Genomic DNA, 16241 nt, shown 5'->3' with positions numbered 1-16241 from the left:
CATTTAAAAAGTACTTGGATATGCACTTGAAATGTCATAACCTGCAAGGCTACAGACCAAGAGCTGGAAAGTGGGATTAGACTGGATAGCCCTTTTCCGGCCAGAACAGACACAATGGACCGAATGGCCTCCTTCTGTGCCATAAACTTCTGATTTTATAATTCCTCAAAAGGAGCCAAATTTTGAGGTCTGAATACTTAGAAACTTGGGGCCATCACAATCTCCTCCACTGAGTGCTTCACAGCCAATTAAATACTTTTGAAGTGTAATCACTATTGCAATGTAGGAAAACACAGCATCCAATTAGTGTACAGCAAGTTCTCACAAACAGCAATGAGATAAATGACCAGACAATTGTTTTTTGGTGGCACTGGTTAAGGGATAAATGTTGGCCAGAATTCCAGGAGAAATCCCCTCAATTAGGTGCTCAAGGCTCAGGAGTGAGACTTGGACCCAGTCTTCAAACTGAGGCGAGAGTGCTACCAGGAAGCCATTGCTGACTCTTGCTCCTTTCCCCTGGCAGAGCTGGTTTCCTGGTTTAGCTCCACCCCCATTACACTGTAGTCATTCCTCATCATGTTTACTCCCATTGAGGGTGTTGCCTGTTACCTTCCCCCACCCCTCAGTCACAGAGGGCGTTCCCCGGACCTAGCATTCCTTCCATAATGAATTGGTTTTCTTGCCTCAATGCATAGCGAGTAAGTTTTTTTGGGGGGTGGGTGGTTGATGAGAAACAGTAGTTACCTTGTTCTTCCCCCCCCCCCCCCCCCACTAAACCTATTTCCAGGACCTTTCACCACCCACTCCCCAGTACTTTGCTTTCTCCTCTCCAGTAAGTTGGGTTTCTTGCTCTGATCCACTGCTGTAGTTTCGTACATCACATTATACCCCCGCCCCTCCCTACCTTCCACTCCCTTCCTCCCTGTTTCACCTTGGTCCAATTATTCCCCTGCCCGCTAATCCTGCTTGACCTGCAGACTGTAGTTGGTCTCAGCTTCCCATGTACAACATCACAAGAGATTGACTAGTACTTTATACAAAATTGGATTACATTTCAAGGCTGCAATATCGATGGATTTAGATGAGAGCTACAAATTTCTTATTGTGGCTTATGAGATGCTGTAAACCCTTCAATGATGGAAAAAGATTGATCTGGTTTTAAATTACACCTATTTCTGTAGAAATTTGCAACTAGGCCTAGGGTAGGCAGCTGGATTTTAAAAAATGCTATAATTAAGAGTCCCTTTGTCTAAGCTTCAAATTCAGCAGGCAAAATGTAATGGGAGTATTATAGGGATAAATTTAAATCACCTGTATTGCTAAAAAGTGATTTTATATTTGTCTATTATAACTCAGAAACCAAACAGCATTGGGCCTGAATCTAATTAAGTCAGATCTTGTTTTGAGAGGCTCAGTGTTAGTTGAAGTTGCTTACACTTGCCCCTTTTGTCTCTGAATTACTTCCTATAGTGGTGGACCAAAGTGGGTCAATTTTCATTAATTGGGAAGCATAACTTTTTAAAATCTTTCTTGATACTAGCTTGGACATCAAGTCAGTGATATGCTTCTATATGAGCCAAGGCTTATTGGGACTCCCTTAGTTCTCAATATTTTTCATCACAGTTTTGTTCAAATGCTAAAATAAACTGCTAAAATATTGGTACTTTTATTGATGGCATAAAGTTAAGTACAGTGTTATAATTATTTGCTGACTCATTCTTGCTTCTATATAATTGTATTTAATAAACAAGCATCTGTAGGTTTAAGCCAGAGCTATATGCTATGGCAGCAAGTGTCTCCCAGTTTGTGGAGAGCTGTAACATACGTCATATGCAATGTATCATTCTCAGTGCATATCTAAGGTAGAAGTATTTATTGTTCACCCTATGGCAATACTATCAGATATTTTCCTATGTCAGCTTTCTGCTCATGGGAACTGCAGGTTTGTCTATGGAAGCTGACTTTTATGTGGAGTATGAAGAGTAGAAGTACTTTCATTTATATATCACTTCATCATGTCTCATATGCTTCACATACACTGAATTACTTTGAAGTGTAATTACTGTTGTTGTCAGTTAATGTAGCAACCATTCTACACGCAGCAAGATCCAACAAAGAGCAATGAGGTGAATGGCAGTTAATCTGTTTTTGGTATGTTGGTTGAGAGAAGAATGGGTATGTGCTTTTCTTCAAATAGTACCATGGAACCTTTAACATCCACCTGAACTACTAGAACAGGTATAGAGGGCCCCAATGTAATGCCTCATCTGAAAGATGGCACCTCCAACAATGTAGCGCTCCCTGTACTGAAGTGTCTGCTTAGTTTGAGATCAAATCCCAAAATGAGTATTGGAAAGTAGCTTGAAGAATTCTAACACCTTCCATAAGTTGTTATTGTTTATTTATTATTGTCTGAATACTACCGACGCCCTTTTCCTACAATTATTTTGCTTTCTTTTTAAGCCCTCTGCTCATGACCATAGTGACCTGCTGGGATATGTTTCCAAAGATGCCAGCCATCCTCTGGTATCTTGTCAAAGTGGCCATTTTTCATGTGAAAGCTGGCAGGATATTCATCACAGCTGAGCCAAGCCTGTCTTTCCTACATTACAACAGTGACTACACTTCAAAACATACTTCATTGGCTGTAAAGTGCTTTGGGACGTTCAGTGGTTGTGAAAGGCGCTATATAAATCCAAGTCTTTCTTTCTTTTATCAGACTTCCACAAATGTGTACTTTCCAGCAAGAGGCACCGAGTAGTAATCAGGAGCATGAACCAGGCTGCTTTTGTCCTCTGTCTAGCCACGAGTTGAACGGGAGGCTTTAAGCCAATTGGAGTGCTCCAACCACAACCATGGCTGCTAATGGCCAACTCAGGACAGACCAAGGATTGAATCAGGGCCTGTACTGCTCTCCGTGGATCGGTTGTATACCGGTCAGTGCACTAACTAACTGAGCCATTATGGGACTTGCATATTTTGATCTTTGCAATAAAGATTATTTTATGAAGAAGCTGGTGTTGAAAAGCAGTTTTGTTTTCTTTATTAGTCTATGTTGATGTGCTATTTATTATTACAGGTTTTAGGAATGATCAATAACATACATCCAAAAATTCAAGTTATATTTACAGACAATTATATAATGGTTTACACATATCTAACTGCATAATTACCCAGTGCAACAAATAGCACCATACCTTATGCCAGGTGTGCAAATGCCAAAGCTTCCACCTAATATACAGATGAAAAGCAATCATAATTTAAATAACAATCATAGAAAAAAAATTAGATCTGACAAACTGGTATAAAAAACACATCAGGTAAGAGTCTCTCGTACTGTAAGATTTGAAGCAAAAAGGAGTTTAAAACATTCTTCAGCATAGGCCTTTCTTTGCAGTTGTCTCTTACTCGGATGACTAAGTTATGTTCTGTTCTTTGCCCTTTGGTAAAAATGTTGGATTGTAAGGACGTCTCCGTCTCGGGCGCTGGCAAGGTGTGCTCTCTTCTTTTATATAACCTGAGAAGTAAAAGCATACATATTTGGCAGTTAGAAAGGACATGATTGTGAACTTGAGATGGTTGATTTTTTTCAAATTCCTATTTCCTTAAAATACCACTAGGTGGTGCAATGTTAGCTCTCTATGAAAAAGGAAAGTAGCAATTGTGATGGGCAAAAATTAGATACATACTCCTGGAAATGGAGTGGATTTCACCATAGCTATTCGGTGCCTTGCATTGTTGAGCCTGCTTGATTGACTTTTTAAAAATCCTAGTGCTGATAACATTTGGTTCAGCACGACTCTTTCCAGCACCACCCCCCCCTTCCCATTTCACTTGCTCTTTGGTGAAATAATGTTACTTGGAGGTGGGGTTATCCCAGCATCTATAGCACAAGTAAATGAGTTTATTAAAACTATAAGACAGTTTATTTTTATGGAGCCCTTTCATTTGTGTTCTGGATGCTGGGACAGTTCCACTTTCAAATAACATTGTGTAAGAAAAAGAATTGAGTATCAGTACTGGGTGGCAGCCAGGAGGTCTATGGAAATAGTGAGAAAGGAGGAAGAAAAAGTACATTATTGGCATTTTTATACCTCAAAACTATAAGCAGGAAGCTGTTTTCACTGTTTGCTTGCATGGGGAAAGGAGTGCGCTTCTCTCACACAATCAAATACATGCATGAAATCCTGTTTACTAGTCCCCAACTGCCTAGGATTTTTAATGACTGGAAAGAACTGATAAGGGAGCTCTTAATTGGCAAGACTTTACATTTATATAACAGGAAGATACTCTTTCCCCCCACCCCCCCCCACCTCTGTGCATCTTCTGATATAATACTGTGCTTATAGTATAACGTTGGCACTCAAGACAACACAGACACCAAAAGCACAGTGTTCGAGCAAAACTGGTGCAACACAAGATTCTCTCCCAGAGGTTATGATTTTAGGCAGTGTGTTACTACGACACAGAGATGCTCAAATTGGATTCGTGAGGCTGCAGGTAGTATGTGCATTCAAAATGAAATGTCGCTGATTGACTGGTTCAGTGTGCCCTCAAGGTAAGAAAGTACACTAATGGTTGCAATCACAGCAAATCCACAACAAAGCAGGGTAACACTCCGGAAAATTCACTGAGTTTCAGTGAAAGAGTTTTTTGGCATTATGGAAACAAAAATAGTTGACTGATTCCCAGAAGGGGTTTTCTAGAGAGAATTAGCTCTTAACATAATAGAGAAATCAGTTCATTTATATATAGTAAGCCTGAAGCAATATTTGTAGGTTCACCAGCTGAGTAGGACAGGAGCGCACAGATTCAAGACTGCGAGGTGAATTTTGGACATACGAAGAAGTATTTCTTAATCGAGGGTGAGCAATGACAACAGCAGGTTGGCAGGTATGGCAGGACACTGGACCCTTTTAGGAAACAGCAAGATGCAGTAATGGGGAGCTGGTAGGGTTGGTATTCTGGAACGATAAGGGTCTTCTTCATCCAAAATGATTGTGATCTTGTAAAATGATTTAATGAGTTGAAGCTGGGTGAACACTAGGGCTCTGATCATCAATGTATAGCAAGGTTTGATATTGTATGAAAGGCTGCAGACAAAAATAAGGTGTTCAACTATAGGACAGCAAACAGACCTCTGGGGAGGTGTGATCAGCAGAGAGGGGGTAGGGAAAGCCAACTCCAACGGTACCCTCCTTCTGACGAAATGCTTAGAACATGGCCTTGTCATAACAGAAAAATCAAAGCTGGAGCACTCAAAGACCCCGCTAAGAAAGCCCTATTCAGCCTGCACCTCACAACAAACCTGACGACTTCCAGTGATGCAGAGACACAGAGTGCCCACAGCATCTGGTCTGCACTCAAGGCCTCCATAATCAGCACCTGTGAAGAGACGCTCAGTCACTCAACCAGGAAACACCAAGACTGGTTCAACGAGAATGACCAGGAGACACAGGAGCTAATAAGCCGCAAGCGCAAGGCATTCCTGAGCTGGATACAGCAACACAACTCGAGAGCAAGAAAGCAGCTCTACAGATGCCTGAAGGCCGAGCTCCAACAAAAAACGTGCGACCTACAGAACAGATGGTGGGTGGAGAAAGCGCAGGAGATCCAGCAGCTATCCGACAACCACGACATGCGTGGATTCTTTAGCATAGTCAAGACCACCTATGGCCCAAGCACACAAGGTCCTACCCCACTGTGGGCCGAGAACAGAGAGGTACTCATCAAGCACAGAGAGGCAGTCAGTGCCCGCTGGAAGGAGCACTTCAAAGATCTCCTTAACCGAGACTCTGTCTTCGACGTGAGTGTCCTCAACCCCATCCCGCAGTATGCTACTTGTCACTACCTCAGCACAACCCCTGCCCGGCATGAGGTTGAAAAGGTCATCTGACAACTGAAGAACAACAAGGCCTCAGGAGCAGATGGAATGCCTGCCGAGGCCCTAAAGCATAGCGGAGAAGCACTACTGGTGCAAATTAATGAACTAATTTCTCTTATCTGGAAGGAGGAGAGCATGCCAGGGGATCGCAGAGATGCCGTAATTGTGACCATCTTCAAGAAAGGTGACAAATCCGATTGTGGTAATTACAGAGGAGTTTCCCTGCTGTCTGCCACAGGGAAAGTCATCGCAAGAATCCTCCTCAATCGCCTTCTCCCAGTGGCTGAAGTGCTCCTCCCAGAGTCGCAATGCGGATTCCGCCCACTAAGGGGCACAATGGACATGATCTTCACCGCGCGTCAATTACAAGAGAAATGCAGGGAACCGCTGTACACGGCCGCCTTTGACCTCACAAAGGCCTTCGACATTATCAACTGTGAGGGATTATGGAGTGTCCTCCTCAAATTTGGCTGCCCTCAAAAATTCACCCGTTTCATGACAACATGCAAGCCATGATCCTGACCAACGGTTCCACCAGACCCAATTCACGTACGGACCGGGGTCAAGCAAGGCTGTGTCATTGCACCAATGCTCTTTTTGATCTTCCTTGTTGCAATGCTCCATCTCACCCTCAGTAAGCTCCCCGCTGGAGTGGAGCTAATTTACAGAACAAACGGGAAACTGTTCAACCTCCGTCGCCTCCAGTCCAGATCCAAGGTTGTCCCATCCTCTGTCGTCAAATTACAGTATGCAGACAACACTTGCGTCTGCGCACACTCGGAGGTCGAACTCCAAACCATCGTCAACACCTTCACCAAAGTATACGAGAGGATGGGCCTTACACTAAACATCCATAAGACAAAGGTCCTCTACCAACCTGACCCTGCCACACAGTACTGCCCCCCGATTATCAAAATCTACGACAAGGCCTTGGACAACGTGGACCACTTTCCATACCTCGGGAGAATACTGTCAACAAGGGCAGATGTCGATGACGAAGTCCAACACCGCCTTCAGTGTGCCAGTGCAGCCTTCGGTCACCTGAGGAAGAGAGTGTTTGAAGACCAGGACCTCCAACCCGGCACCAAGTTCATGGTCCATGTCTCTAAGACATACAATTCTGTAGACCATGTACAGCAGGCACCTCAAAGCACTGGAGAGGTACCACCAATGCTGCCTCCACAAGATCCTGCAAATCCATTAGCAGGATAGGCGCACCAACGTCAGTGTTCTCGCTCAGGCCAACATCCTCAGCATCGAAGCTTTGACCATGCTCGATCAGCTCTGATGGACGGGTCACATCATCCGCATGCCCGATATGAGACTCCCAAAACAAGCGCTCTACTCGGAGCTCTGACCCGGCAAGAGAGCCCCAGGAGGGCAGAGCAAACACTTCAACGACACCCTCAAAGCCTCCTTGAAAAACTGCAACATCCCCACTGACACCTGGGAATCCCTGGCCCAAGACCGCACAAAGTGGAGGAGAAGCATCCGGGAAGGCGCCGAACACCTCGAGTCTCTTCGCTAGGAGCAAGCGGAAGCCAAGCGCAAGCAGCGCACATCAACCCAAGCACCCCACCCACCCGTCCCTTCCACCACCGTCTGCCCCACCTGTGACAGAGACTGTATGTCCCGCATTGGACTCATCAGTCACCTGAGAACTCATTTTTAATGTGGAAGCAAGTCATCCTTGGTATCGAGGGACTGCCTAAGAGAAGAAGCAGACAAAAAGGTGCTCAACTATAGGACAGCAAACTTGGTCTACTAAAAGTATCCTAGGGAAGATTAAGTGAGATGTAGTACTGGAATATAAAAACAAATAATCAGTTTTAGGGATATGGGGAAAAATATTCCTAGGAACAGGAGTAGGCCATTCAGCACCTCGAGCTTGTTCTTCCTTTCTGAGGTGCAATGCTCAGAACTGAATGAAGTCTAATCAGAGCTCTGTACAGCTGTAACATAACTTCCACCCCTTTGTTTTTGAGGCCCTTTTGAAATAAAGGCCAACATTCCATTAGGCTTTTTAATTGTTGTTTGTACCTGTCCACTAGCTTTGAGTAATTTCTGTACTTGGACCCTAAATCTCTCTGCTCTTCCATAATTGCTAGCTTCTCACCATTTAGAAAATACTCTGATCTATCTTTCTTAGGTCCAAAATGACCTCCCACTTTCCCACATTGAACTCTATCAGAAAAATACCTAGATCAAGATGGTGAAAGAAGGTCAAAACAAAATTAAAAGGCCAAACAGAAATATTTTAAAAGACAACAAAACAAAGGTGCTTAGGACTGAGAAGTGTACAAAGGTCAGTCGAGGATAATCAAAGGAATTACTAAAAGGTAAGAGGGCAATAGACAGATGCAGATCACAGGAAGGGGGATTATTTTAAAACCATTTTCTAGTATAGACTGGTTAAAGACCAGAGAGGCTCCTTAAAGGGTAAGGTCAGAAAATAAATTATAAAAATCAAGTAAGGGCTAATGTATTCATTAGAATTGCACTTGTCTTTATGATTCAAAATGGTGGTTAGGGTGCCCCCACTGGTTCAGTAAGTTTATCAAGTGAGTGACTGAGCCATACAGACCAGAGAGTATCTAAAGCCAAGTGCTCCAGAAAAAAAATGCTGGAAACACTCAGCAGGTTAAGCGGCTGGAAGTTTCTCTCTCCACAGATGCTGCCTGACCTGCTGAGTATCTCCAGCATTTCTTGTTTTTAATTTCAGACCTCATAAAAATATCTACCAGATGTAGTCTATGCTGAGTAAGCTGATTTTATGCAGGCCAACGGTAGTGTGCTAAATTGACCTCAGTATATCTAGTGAGGTGCTACAAGTGGTGTCAGGATGCTGGAAGGATGTTTCCGATGGGGGGGAGTCCAGAACCAGGGGTCACAGTCTAAGGATAAGGGGTAAGCCATTTAGGACTGAGATGAGGAGGAATTTCTTCACCCAGAGAGTGGTGAACCTGTGGAATTCTCTATCACAGAAGGCAGTTCAGGCCAACTTATTAAATATATTCAAGAAGGAGTTAGATATATTTCTTAAGACTAAAGGGATATGGAGAGAAAGCAGGGACAGGGTACTGAATTTGGATGATCAGCCATGATCTCATTAAATGGCGGAGCAGGCTCAAGGGGCCAAATGGCCTACTCCTGCTCCTATCTTCTATGTCAGTACCCCTGGAATACAAAAATCACCCAGGATCATTTTCCAACAATCCCTGCTATGTGCGTAGGCCTGTGTGCACACATGTATGGATGTGGGTCAGGAACAGTTTTGGCTTTGATGTCCATCAGTCTGCTGACACATACTCTCGAGGCTCACAGATGAATAATGATCACTTAGGCCAGGTACCAGAGGGGCCTGAGCAGCTGTGAAGTCAAAAGGTTTTTGCAAATTATGGGGGAAAAAATCAGTAAGAAAAATGAAAGAAGAAAATTGTGGTCACATTCCAGATCCAGCCATTTTGGCTCAGGAAACTATAACACAAATAATTATCAATAAAACACGAGTTAGGATGAGCTAAATGTCCACACGGGACTTGGGCCAGATGTGATACAAGTAACACCTTCAAGGAAATGAAGGAGAAAACTGAAAACTCTGGTAAATATATGAAGGAACGCCTAACACTGAAGCTGCAAGTGAAGACGGGAATGTCATTCCATTATTCAAAATGAGAGTGAGCCTGCTAGACAGTTAGTCTAACATCTGTAGTGGAGAAAATGGTCAGAAGAATTATATAGGATGCTATCCGTGCTTATCTAAAGAATATAGGAGTCATAGTGAGCATGGATACAAGAGAAGAGGCCATTCCTTACAAATTAATTGGATTTCAGGCAAATAATCTAGAAGGTAAGAGCAAAGTCCCATACGGGTCTTTCCTTAGTCCTCTACTGTTCACACTATTTATGAAGGACTTGGAGGAACGTATTTCTGTAACATAAGCCCAACTCTCATAGCCACCTCAATTATAGTTCTTCCCACCCTGCTTTATGTAAGGACTCCATTCCCTTCTCCCAGCTTCTCAGCCTCCATCGTATCTGCTCAGACGATGCCACCTTCCATACTAGAGCTTCCGAAATGCCCTTTTTCCTCAGCTGAGAATTTTTCTCCATCGTGGTAGACAGGGCCCTCGACAGTATCTGTCCCATTTCCCCCAGTTCTGCCCTCACCCCTTCTCCTCCCTATCAGAACCATGACTTCCCTTCTGCTATTCATTTACACATCCTCTGAGTCTTTGATGCATCTTTTATGTCTCTAACTTCTCACATTATTGCCTCCTTTTGTTACACCACTATCACTTCTGTCATTTCGTCATCTCCTGTGCTCCACCTAATCACAGACCATTCCTTTTTTTTTCTCTCCAACCCATTTTCCCCGGCTCTGTTCCTCCTTAGAGGCAGTTCACCTGTAACATCTCCTGGTCATCGACCTGAAACATTAACCCAACCTTCCTCTCTCCACAGATGTTGCCAAACCTGCTGAGTGTTTCAAGCATTTTGTTTTTATTTCAGATTTCCAGCATCTGCAGTATTTTCCTTTATGTTTTACATTATAAAATAGTCCCATTTTAACTGAGGCATTGGAATTGTAAAGATAGACAAGCTTGCTTAAATCACAGGCTTTGCTACATTTGGAATAATGAGTGCAATTTTGCATGTACTACCTTCAAAAGAACATTGATGAATTGGAGGGGGTCAGCAGAGACAACTCAAGGATGAGAAAGGGATCTTCAGTCCACTGAAACTCGTGGATGATTCTGGACTTACATATCCAAGTTTAAAGCGGAAACTTGCAGATCTAAATTTGTTTTCATTGAGAAAAGTTTGAAGGAAGACATGATGTGAGTTTAAATGCACAGAAGCCCAGATGATGTGGATATAATTAAGTGTTTAAACGTAAACGGAGAACATAGGCTGAAAATAAACAAGCCTCATGTGAGATGAAAAACTAGAAAAGCTTTTTCTTCCATCTAAAAAGTGCTGTGGCTCTGTGGACCAGACTCTCAAGCAATAGCAGTTGAGGCTGAATTGATTAATTGTCAAAAATAAGGGAGTTATTTGGCCAAAGGGTGAAAACAGGCGCTAAATGGATGCTGTGCTAATAAGAAACGCCTGTTTGAAAGTCTGGATTTAGCACGCAATTTTTGGGTTAATTGATGATTATCGTGATTTGAACGTGCCTGCAGGCGCTAACCAGAAACCTGCAGGTTTAGCACTCAAGTGTTGATTAGATGCAATTTTCATGGAGCAATATATGTAGCCTGCACTCATCCCAGTTCCGCTGAAGGTGGGGAGTGCGATGGCTGGGAGTGGAAGGATGTCGCAAGGAGCAAAAGAGAGGGCGCCCAGGTTATCCGATGTGGCACTGGAGGTCCTGATGGAGGAGGAGGGATGTCCACTACCCGCAGGGAGAAGGAGGCCACAGAGGCAGCTGATGCACCGCATATGGGAAGAGATCGCCCGGGAGGTCACAGCCAGGAGCCTTGGCCTCAAGACATGGCTCCAGTGCCGCAAGAAATTTAATGACTAGACATGAGTGGTCAAGGTAAGGCCCCACCTCGCAAACATACTTCTCAATAACTGCACACCACCACCAGCATCACAACCTCAACACACTTCATCCACTATCTAACTGTACACTGACATTCACACACCCCAAACTACTGCATCCTTCACAGGCACATCTCAGAGCTCTTCAACAATGTGGGGCATCACACACACAAATACACCTGCCAATACAATCATTCACAATCACCACTCTTTCTCTTCCAGGAAAAATTAGCACATAACAGGCGGCACCAGGACCTGACCGGGGGAAGGGGGAAGCACAAATTCATGATATCACTCACCTCGAGGAGGCAGTGCTGGCCGTGATCATGAGGGGAGTGGCAGACCCTGTGGCATCTCGCATAGAGGTATGTGGTCACTGCAGCTTCCTTGCAGATGCTGAACTATTCCTGATCCCTAATCACCCAAAGCTATTCTCACTCCCAACCTCCACATGGTCTCATCACACACATCCTCCTATAGTGGCCACATGCATTGCACCCTAACCCTTCCAGCTTTTCATTGCAGGCTCCCAGAAGCAAGATGCACCTCGCCCTGTAGAGCAGATTCAGCAAGAACCACCTTGCCCCCTGGAGGAAGAGGAGGAGGAGGACGAATGCGCTGCGTCAATGGCTACCACTGTCACAGGCACCAGCTCAGAGACCGGCACCACGCGCAAATTAGCGGCTAGCTTAGAAGAGGGATCCTCACAGTGGGATGCACCGGGCACTAGCGGGCAGCAGTCACACCTGGTGGAAGGGTCACCACAGGTGCCACCTTTACTGGGGGGGCAAGGTCGCATACTAGTTCTGCTGCAGAGGAGTCAGATGAGGACCTTGCAGGGCCAAGCTTCAGAAGGCGGCTGATGGGTGCAACAAACCCAATGCTTGGTGTAATGGAGAGCCTGTCTGAAAGTCTACGGGTCATGGCTAGGGGGATGGAGGAGTCTGCCTCCACCTTGGTCTGTGGCTGAACGCAGAGCCTAGAACCCATCATCTCCAACTTGGCGAGGCTGGTGACTTCTAGCCAGCGACCTGTGGAGCCCGACATCATGCAGCGACTGAGGTCGCAGCTTCCACGGCGGTCACTGCAGCTTGCATGGAGCGGCAAACTGCTGCAATGGAAGCTCAGGCAGCTGCCATGGAGGCTCCTCGGTTGAAAGGGGCTCGCAGAGTGTCTCCGATGCCCACAGGTCTGTCCTCCATCAGATCACTGGGCGGGCTGAACAGAGGCCCTGAGGTAGTGGCGTGGGAATCATGGAGCAGGAACCTACTGGCCTCTCTCTGAATACCAGCATTGCTGCTCCCTCCCCCGCCATTCCATCATTGTTCTCACTATTGCCCGTCAGCCAGGCGGCCCAGACTGCTGAAGCCCGTGCTGAGATGGTGCAGTCTGAGGCGGGGCCATCATGGCCCACAGCCTCTCAAGGGCATCCCAGGAGGACATCTGAACTGCCCTCTTCAGAATCTCAGCAGCCATCCACCTTGCCTGCTGCTGCCACTGGGGTTGCATTTTGTAGAAGCACTAGATTACGCAAGAGCACTTATAGATAGCCACTAGGGTGAATAGTTTGCTATTTTTAAGTGATGTTGGTTCTGTCATGTTTACATATTTTGTTTTTGATGTATATAAACAGTGATGATGGTAATTGGATAGTACTGGAATCGATAGTCTTATTATTATGATCTTCATGGGGAAGGAGTTGAAAGAATTGAGTGCAGATGATGAACTGCCTGATGGATCCTAAGTCGTGGAAGGCACCTCATGTGGCCACAGTACTCTGGGCTCTGGAGTACGTCTCTCAAAAGCGCTGGTCAATTAGATGGTGGCGAGCGTCCCTCCCAGGTGTGGCCCGTCTACCTGGAACCCTCTGCTGCTCCCCCTGGTCTTCCTTCTGTTGTGGCTCCTGGGCTTGACCCTCTGGCATAATTGCTGGTGGTAACGGCTGGTCTCTCATGATCGATTGTGGAGCATGCAGCAAATCACCATGAACGTGGGCACCTTCTCGGCAGAGTACTGCAGGGCACCTCCTGATCAGTCAAGGCATCTAAACCTCTGCTTGAGGACCCCAATGGTCTGCTCCATGATATTCCTGGAGGCTGAGTGGCTCTCATTGTATGAGTGCTCAGCTGGTGTCTGGGGGTTTCTCAGGGGAGTCATGAGCCATGGCATTAGAGGGTATCCCTTGTCACCTAGTAGTCAGCCATGCACATTGTGTTGGGGCCCAAAGATCTGTGGGATGGATGACTGTCTCATTATAAATGCATCGTGGCAGCTCCCTGGGGAGCAGGCATTCACCTGCATGATGCGCTGCTGGTGGTTGCATACAAGCTGTAGTTTGAGGAATGGAATCCTTTCCTGTTCCTGAACACCTCCCACTTTAAATGAGGGGCTCGTGACCACTTTTGCACAGTCAATGGCTCCCTGGACCACGGGGAACCCTTCAATCCTAGTGCTCTCTGCCTCTGGTCTTCTCTAGCAATAGGGAATGATATGTAGTCATTCCTCAGTGTATAGAGCTGCAGAGACCTCCTTTACGCAGAAGTGCACAGAGGATTGAGTGATGTGATTTATATCACCTGTGACAGCCTGGAAGGTTTCAGTACAATGAAAGTTAAATGCTACTGTGACCTTGACTGCCATAGGCAATGCCGTCCTGGCTCTGCTGTGATGTCTGAGTCTTCCTTCCCATGAGGCCACAGATCTCTGTAATGAGATATAGGCCTAGAAATTCAGTTGTTTGCGCCAGCCGCTAGCGCCTTAGGAGGAGAAGTGGGGTGCTAAGCGGCTAGCGCCCGGGTGCAACGCGATCTGCGCCTCTCGCGAACTTCAGTTAAGATTTAGCGGCGGCGCAAAACCTTTGCGCGCGCAGATCCTGACGTAATTTCATGGTGCAACGCCCTTTGTGTGCCCCGAACCGGAAATTCAGTGGCGCCGGCCTATTGTGCGCCTGGCGCCCCTAGCGACTGGTAGAGGGGAATGGTTCCCAGTCGCTGCGGGGCGCGCTAATTAAAGGGGACTCCTCCTGCAGTATAAATGGCAGCCATTTTGCACCACTCCTTCTTTGTGAGAGACGGATCTTTGGAGAGAGACAAAGGTAGAGAGCTTTCTGGTTTGGCTCAACACTCGCACAGGTACTTGTGGCTTCAGGCCACAGCTTTGCGCTTGTCTTTAACTTCAGTGTCGTAGCATTGATTGGAAACATATAATGGGGGCTGCAATGGGTGGAAACGTTGGGCTTCTCCATTGCATTCAAAGGGCTCAGAGACGCCGTCAGAGAGTGCCAGCCATGGCCAGACGGAGAAGGGGCAACAGGCGTCGGCAAAGGAGGCCTTACCCACCCAGGGTATACCGCCAGCAGTTCTCATATCTGAACATGTCTGAGGAGCAGTGTGTTTGGAGGCTGCGATTCAGAAGGGCGGTGGTCACTGAGATGTGCCACCTGCTTCGCGGAGATCTGCAGCCACAGCTGAGGAGCAGGACGTCTCTGTCGGTGGCAGTGAAGGTGGCTCTCAACTTCTATGCCACCAGCTCCTTCCAATCCGCTACTGGGGACATTTTCAACATCTCCCAGTTTGCGGTACATTGCTGCATCCGCCAGGTGACCAATGCCCTTTTCAGAAGGAGACGTCAGTTCATCTCCTTCCCCATGACCGTTGACAAGCAGCAAGAGCGTGCAATGGGCTTTGCAGCATTAGTGGGCTTCCCCATGGTGCAGGGCGCCATTGACTGCACGCATGTGGCTTTGCGGGCACCTCTAGAGAATGCCGAGGATTACCGCAACCGGAAGGGCTACCATTCGCTCAACGTGCAGCTGATGTGTGACCACAGGCAGCTCATCCTAGCTGTCAATGCCCGCTTTCCAGGCAGCAGCCACGATGCCTTCATCCTGCGCCAGACTTCTGTGGCAGACATGTTCGAGGCCCAGCCTCACCCACGAGGATGGCTTCTCGGGGGGTGAGGCTATCCTTTGTGCACCTGGCTGATGACCCCGCTCCGTGCGCCCAGCACCCCTGCTGAAGAGGGATACAATGACAGCCATCAAGCAACCAGGAACATCATTGAGCAAACAATCAGCGTGCTGAAGCAATGGTTCCGCTGTCTGGATCGTTCCGGGGGAGCCCTACAGTACTCGCCTGAGCGAGTCTCCCATTTAGTTGTCGTGTGCTGCATGCTGCACAACCTCGCTATCCGCAGGACTCAGCCACTGCCAGCAGACATTGGAGGACCACCAGAGGAGGAGGAGGTGGACCAGCACAGGAGGGAGGCAGAAAGTGCAAGGGCCGCCCGTCGGCGGCTTATTGCAAGTCGGTTCTAGGCCCCCTCTCAGGGAATGGCTTGTGCCAATGGCAGAAGATGAATGTAGCCGCTCCACAAGCCCTCAGCCGAGCAGGGCAACCAGGACTTCCAAAAGAAAGCATGGACAGTGCGATTTAAGAATTTTTTTTACTGTGATACCTCTGTGCCCTTCCCACATGACAAACTAATGGAGCGAACCCCCCCCCCCCGCCAAAAACACAAATACACCAGTCTCGGCCTTTAAATATGAAACAAATACACCAGTCTCGGCCTTTATATATGAAACAAATACAGCAGTCTCGGCCTTTAAATATGAAACAAATACAGCCGTCTCGGCCTTTATATATGAAACAAAAATACACCAGTCTCAGCTTTTATAAGTAAAACAAAACATTTGGCCACACCTTCTACTTTTTCCCGTGAGGGTGATCCGTTTCGCTTCCGTGATTGGCCCCTACCCGCCCTGCAGCTCCTCCTCAATGGGACCCCAGTGGCTGCAGCAAGGCTGGGG

The 16241-nt window shown here is 46.5% G+C and overlaps 1 protein-coding gene across 1 annotated transcript in view; it reads right to left on the bottom strand.

Moving 5' to 3' along the window:
* Positions 1 to 3020: 3020 nt before the first annotated feature.
* LOC147115034 (DNA endonuclease RBBP8-like) overlaps positions 3021 to 16241 on the bottom strand; it is an 86410-nt gene continuing 73189 nt past the window's right edge. The window contains exon 13 of the mRNA XM_085993972.1: positions 3021 to 3517. Within this exon, the coding sequence (XP_085850098.1) occupies positions 3417 to 3517 (101 nt within the window). The 3' untranslated portion in view covers positions 3021 to 3416. The remainder of the gene's footprint in view (positions 3518 to 16241) is intronic.

The sequence above is a fragment of the Somniosus microcephalus genome, chromosome 7 (genome assembly GCF_052327205.1).
Source record: "Somniosus microcephalus isolate GS21.2 chromosome 7, FLI_Smic_1.0, whole genome shotgun sequence".
In the NCBI taxonomy this organism is placed as follows: domain Eukaryota; kingdom Metazoa; phylum Chordata; class Chondrichthyes; order Squaliformes; family Somniosidae; genus Somniosus; species Somniosus microcephalus.
This window is presented reverse-complemented; position numbering and strand designations above follow the sequence as displayed.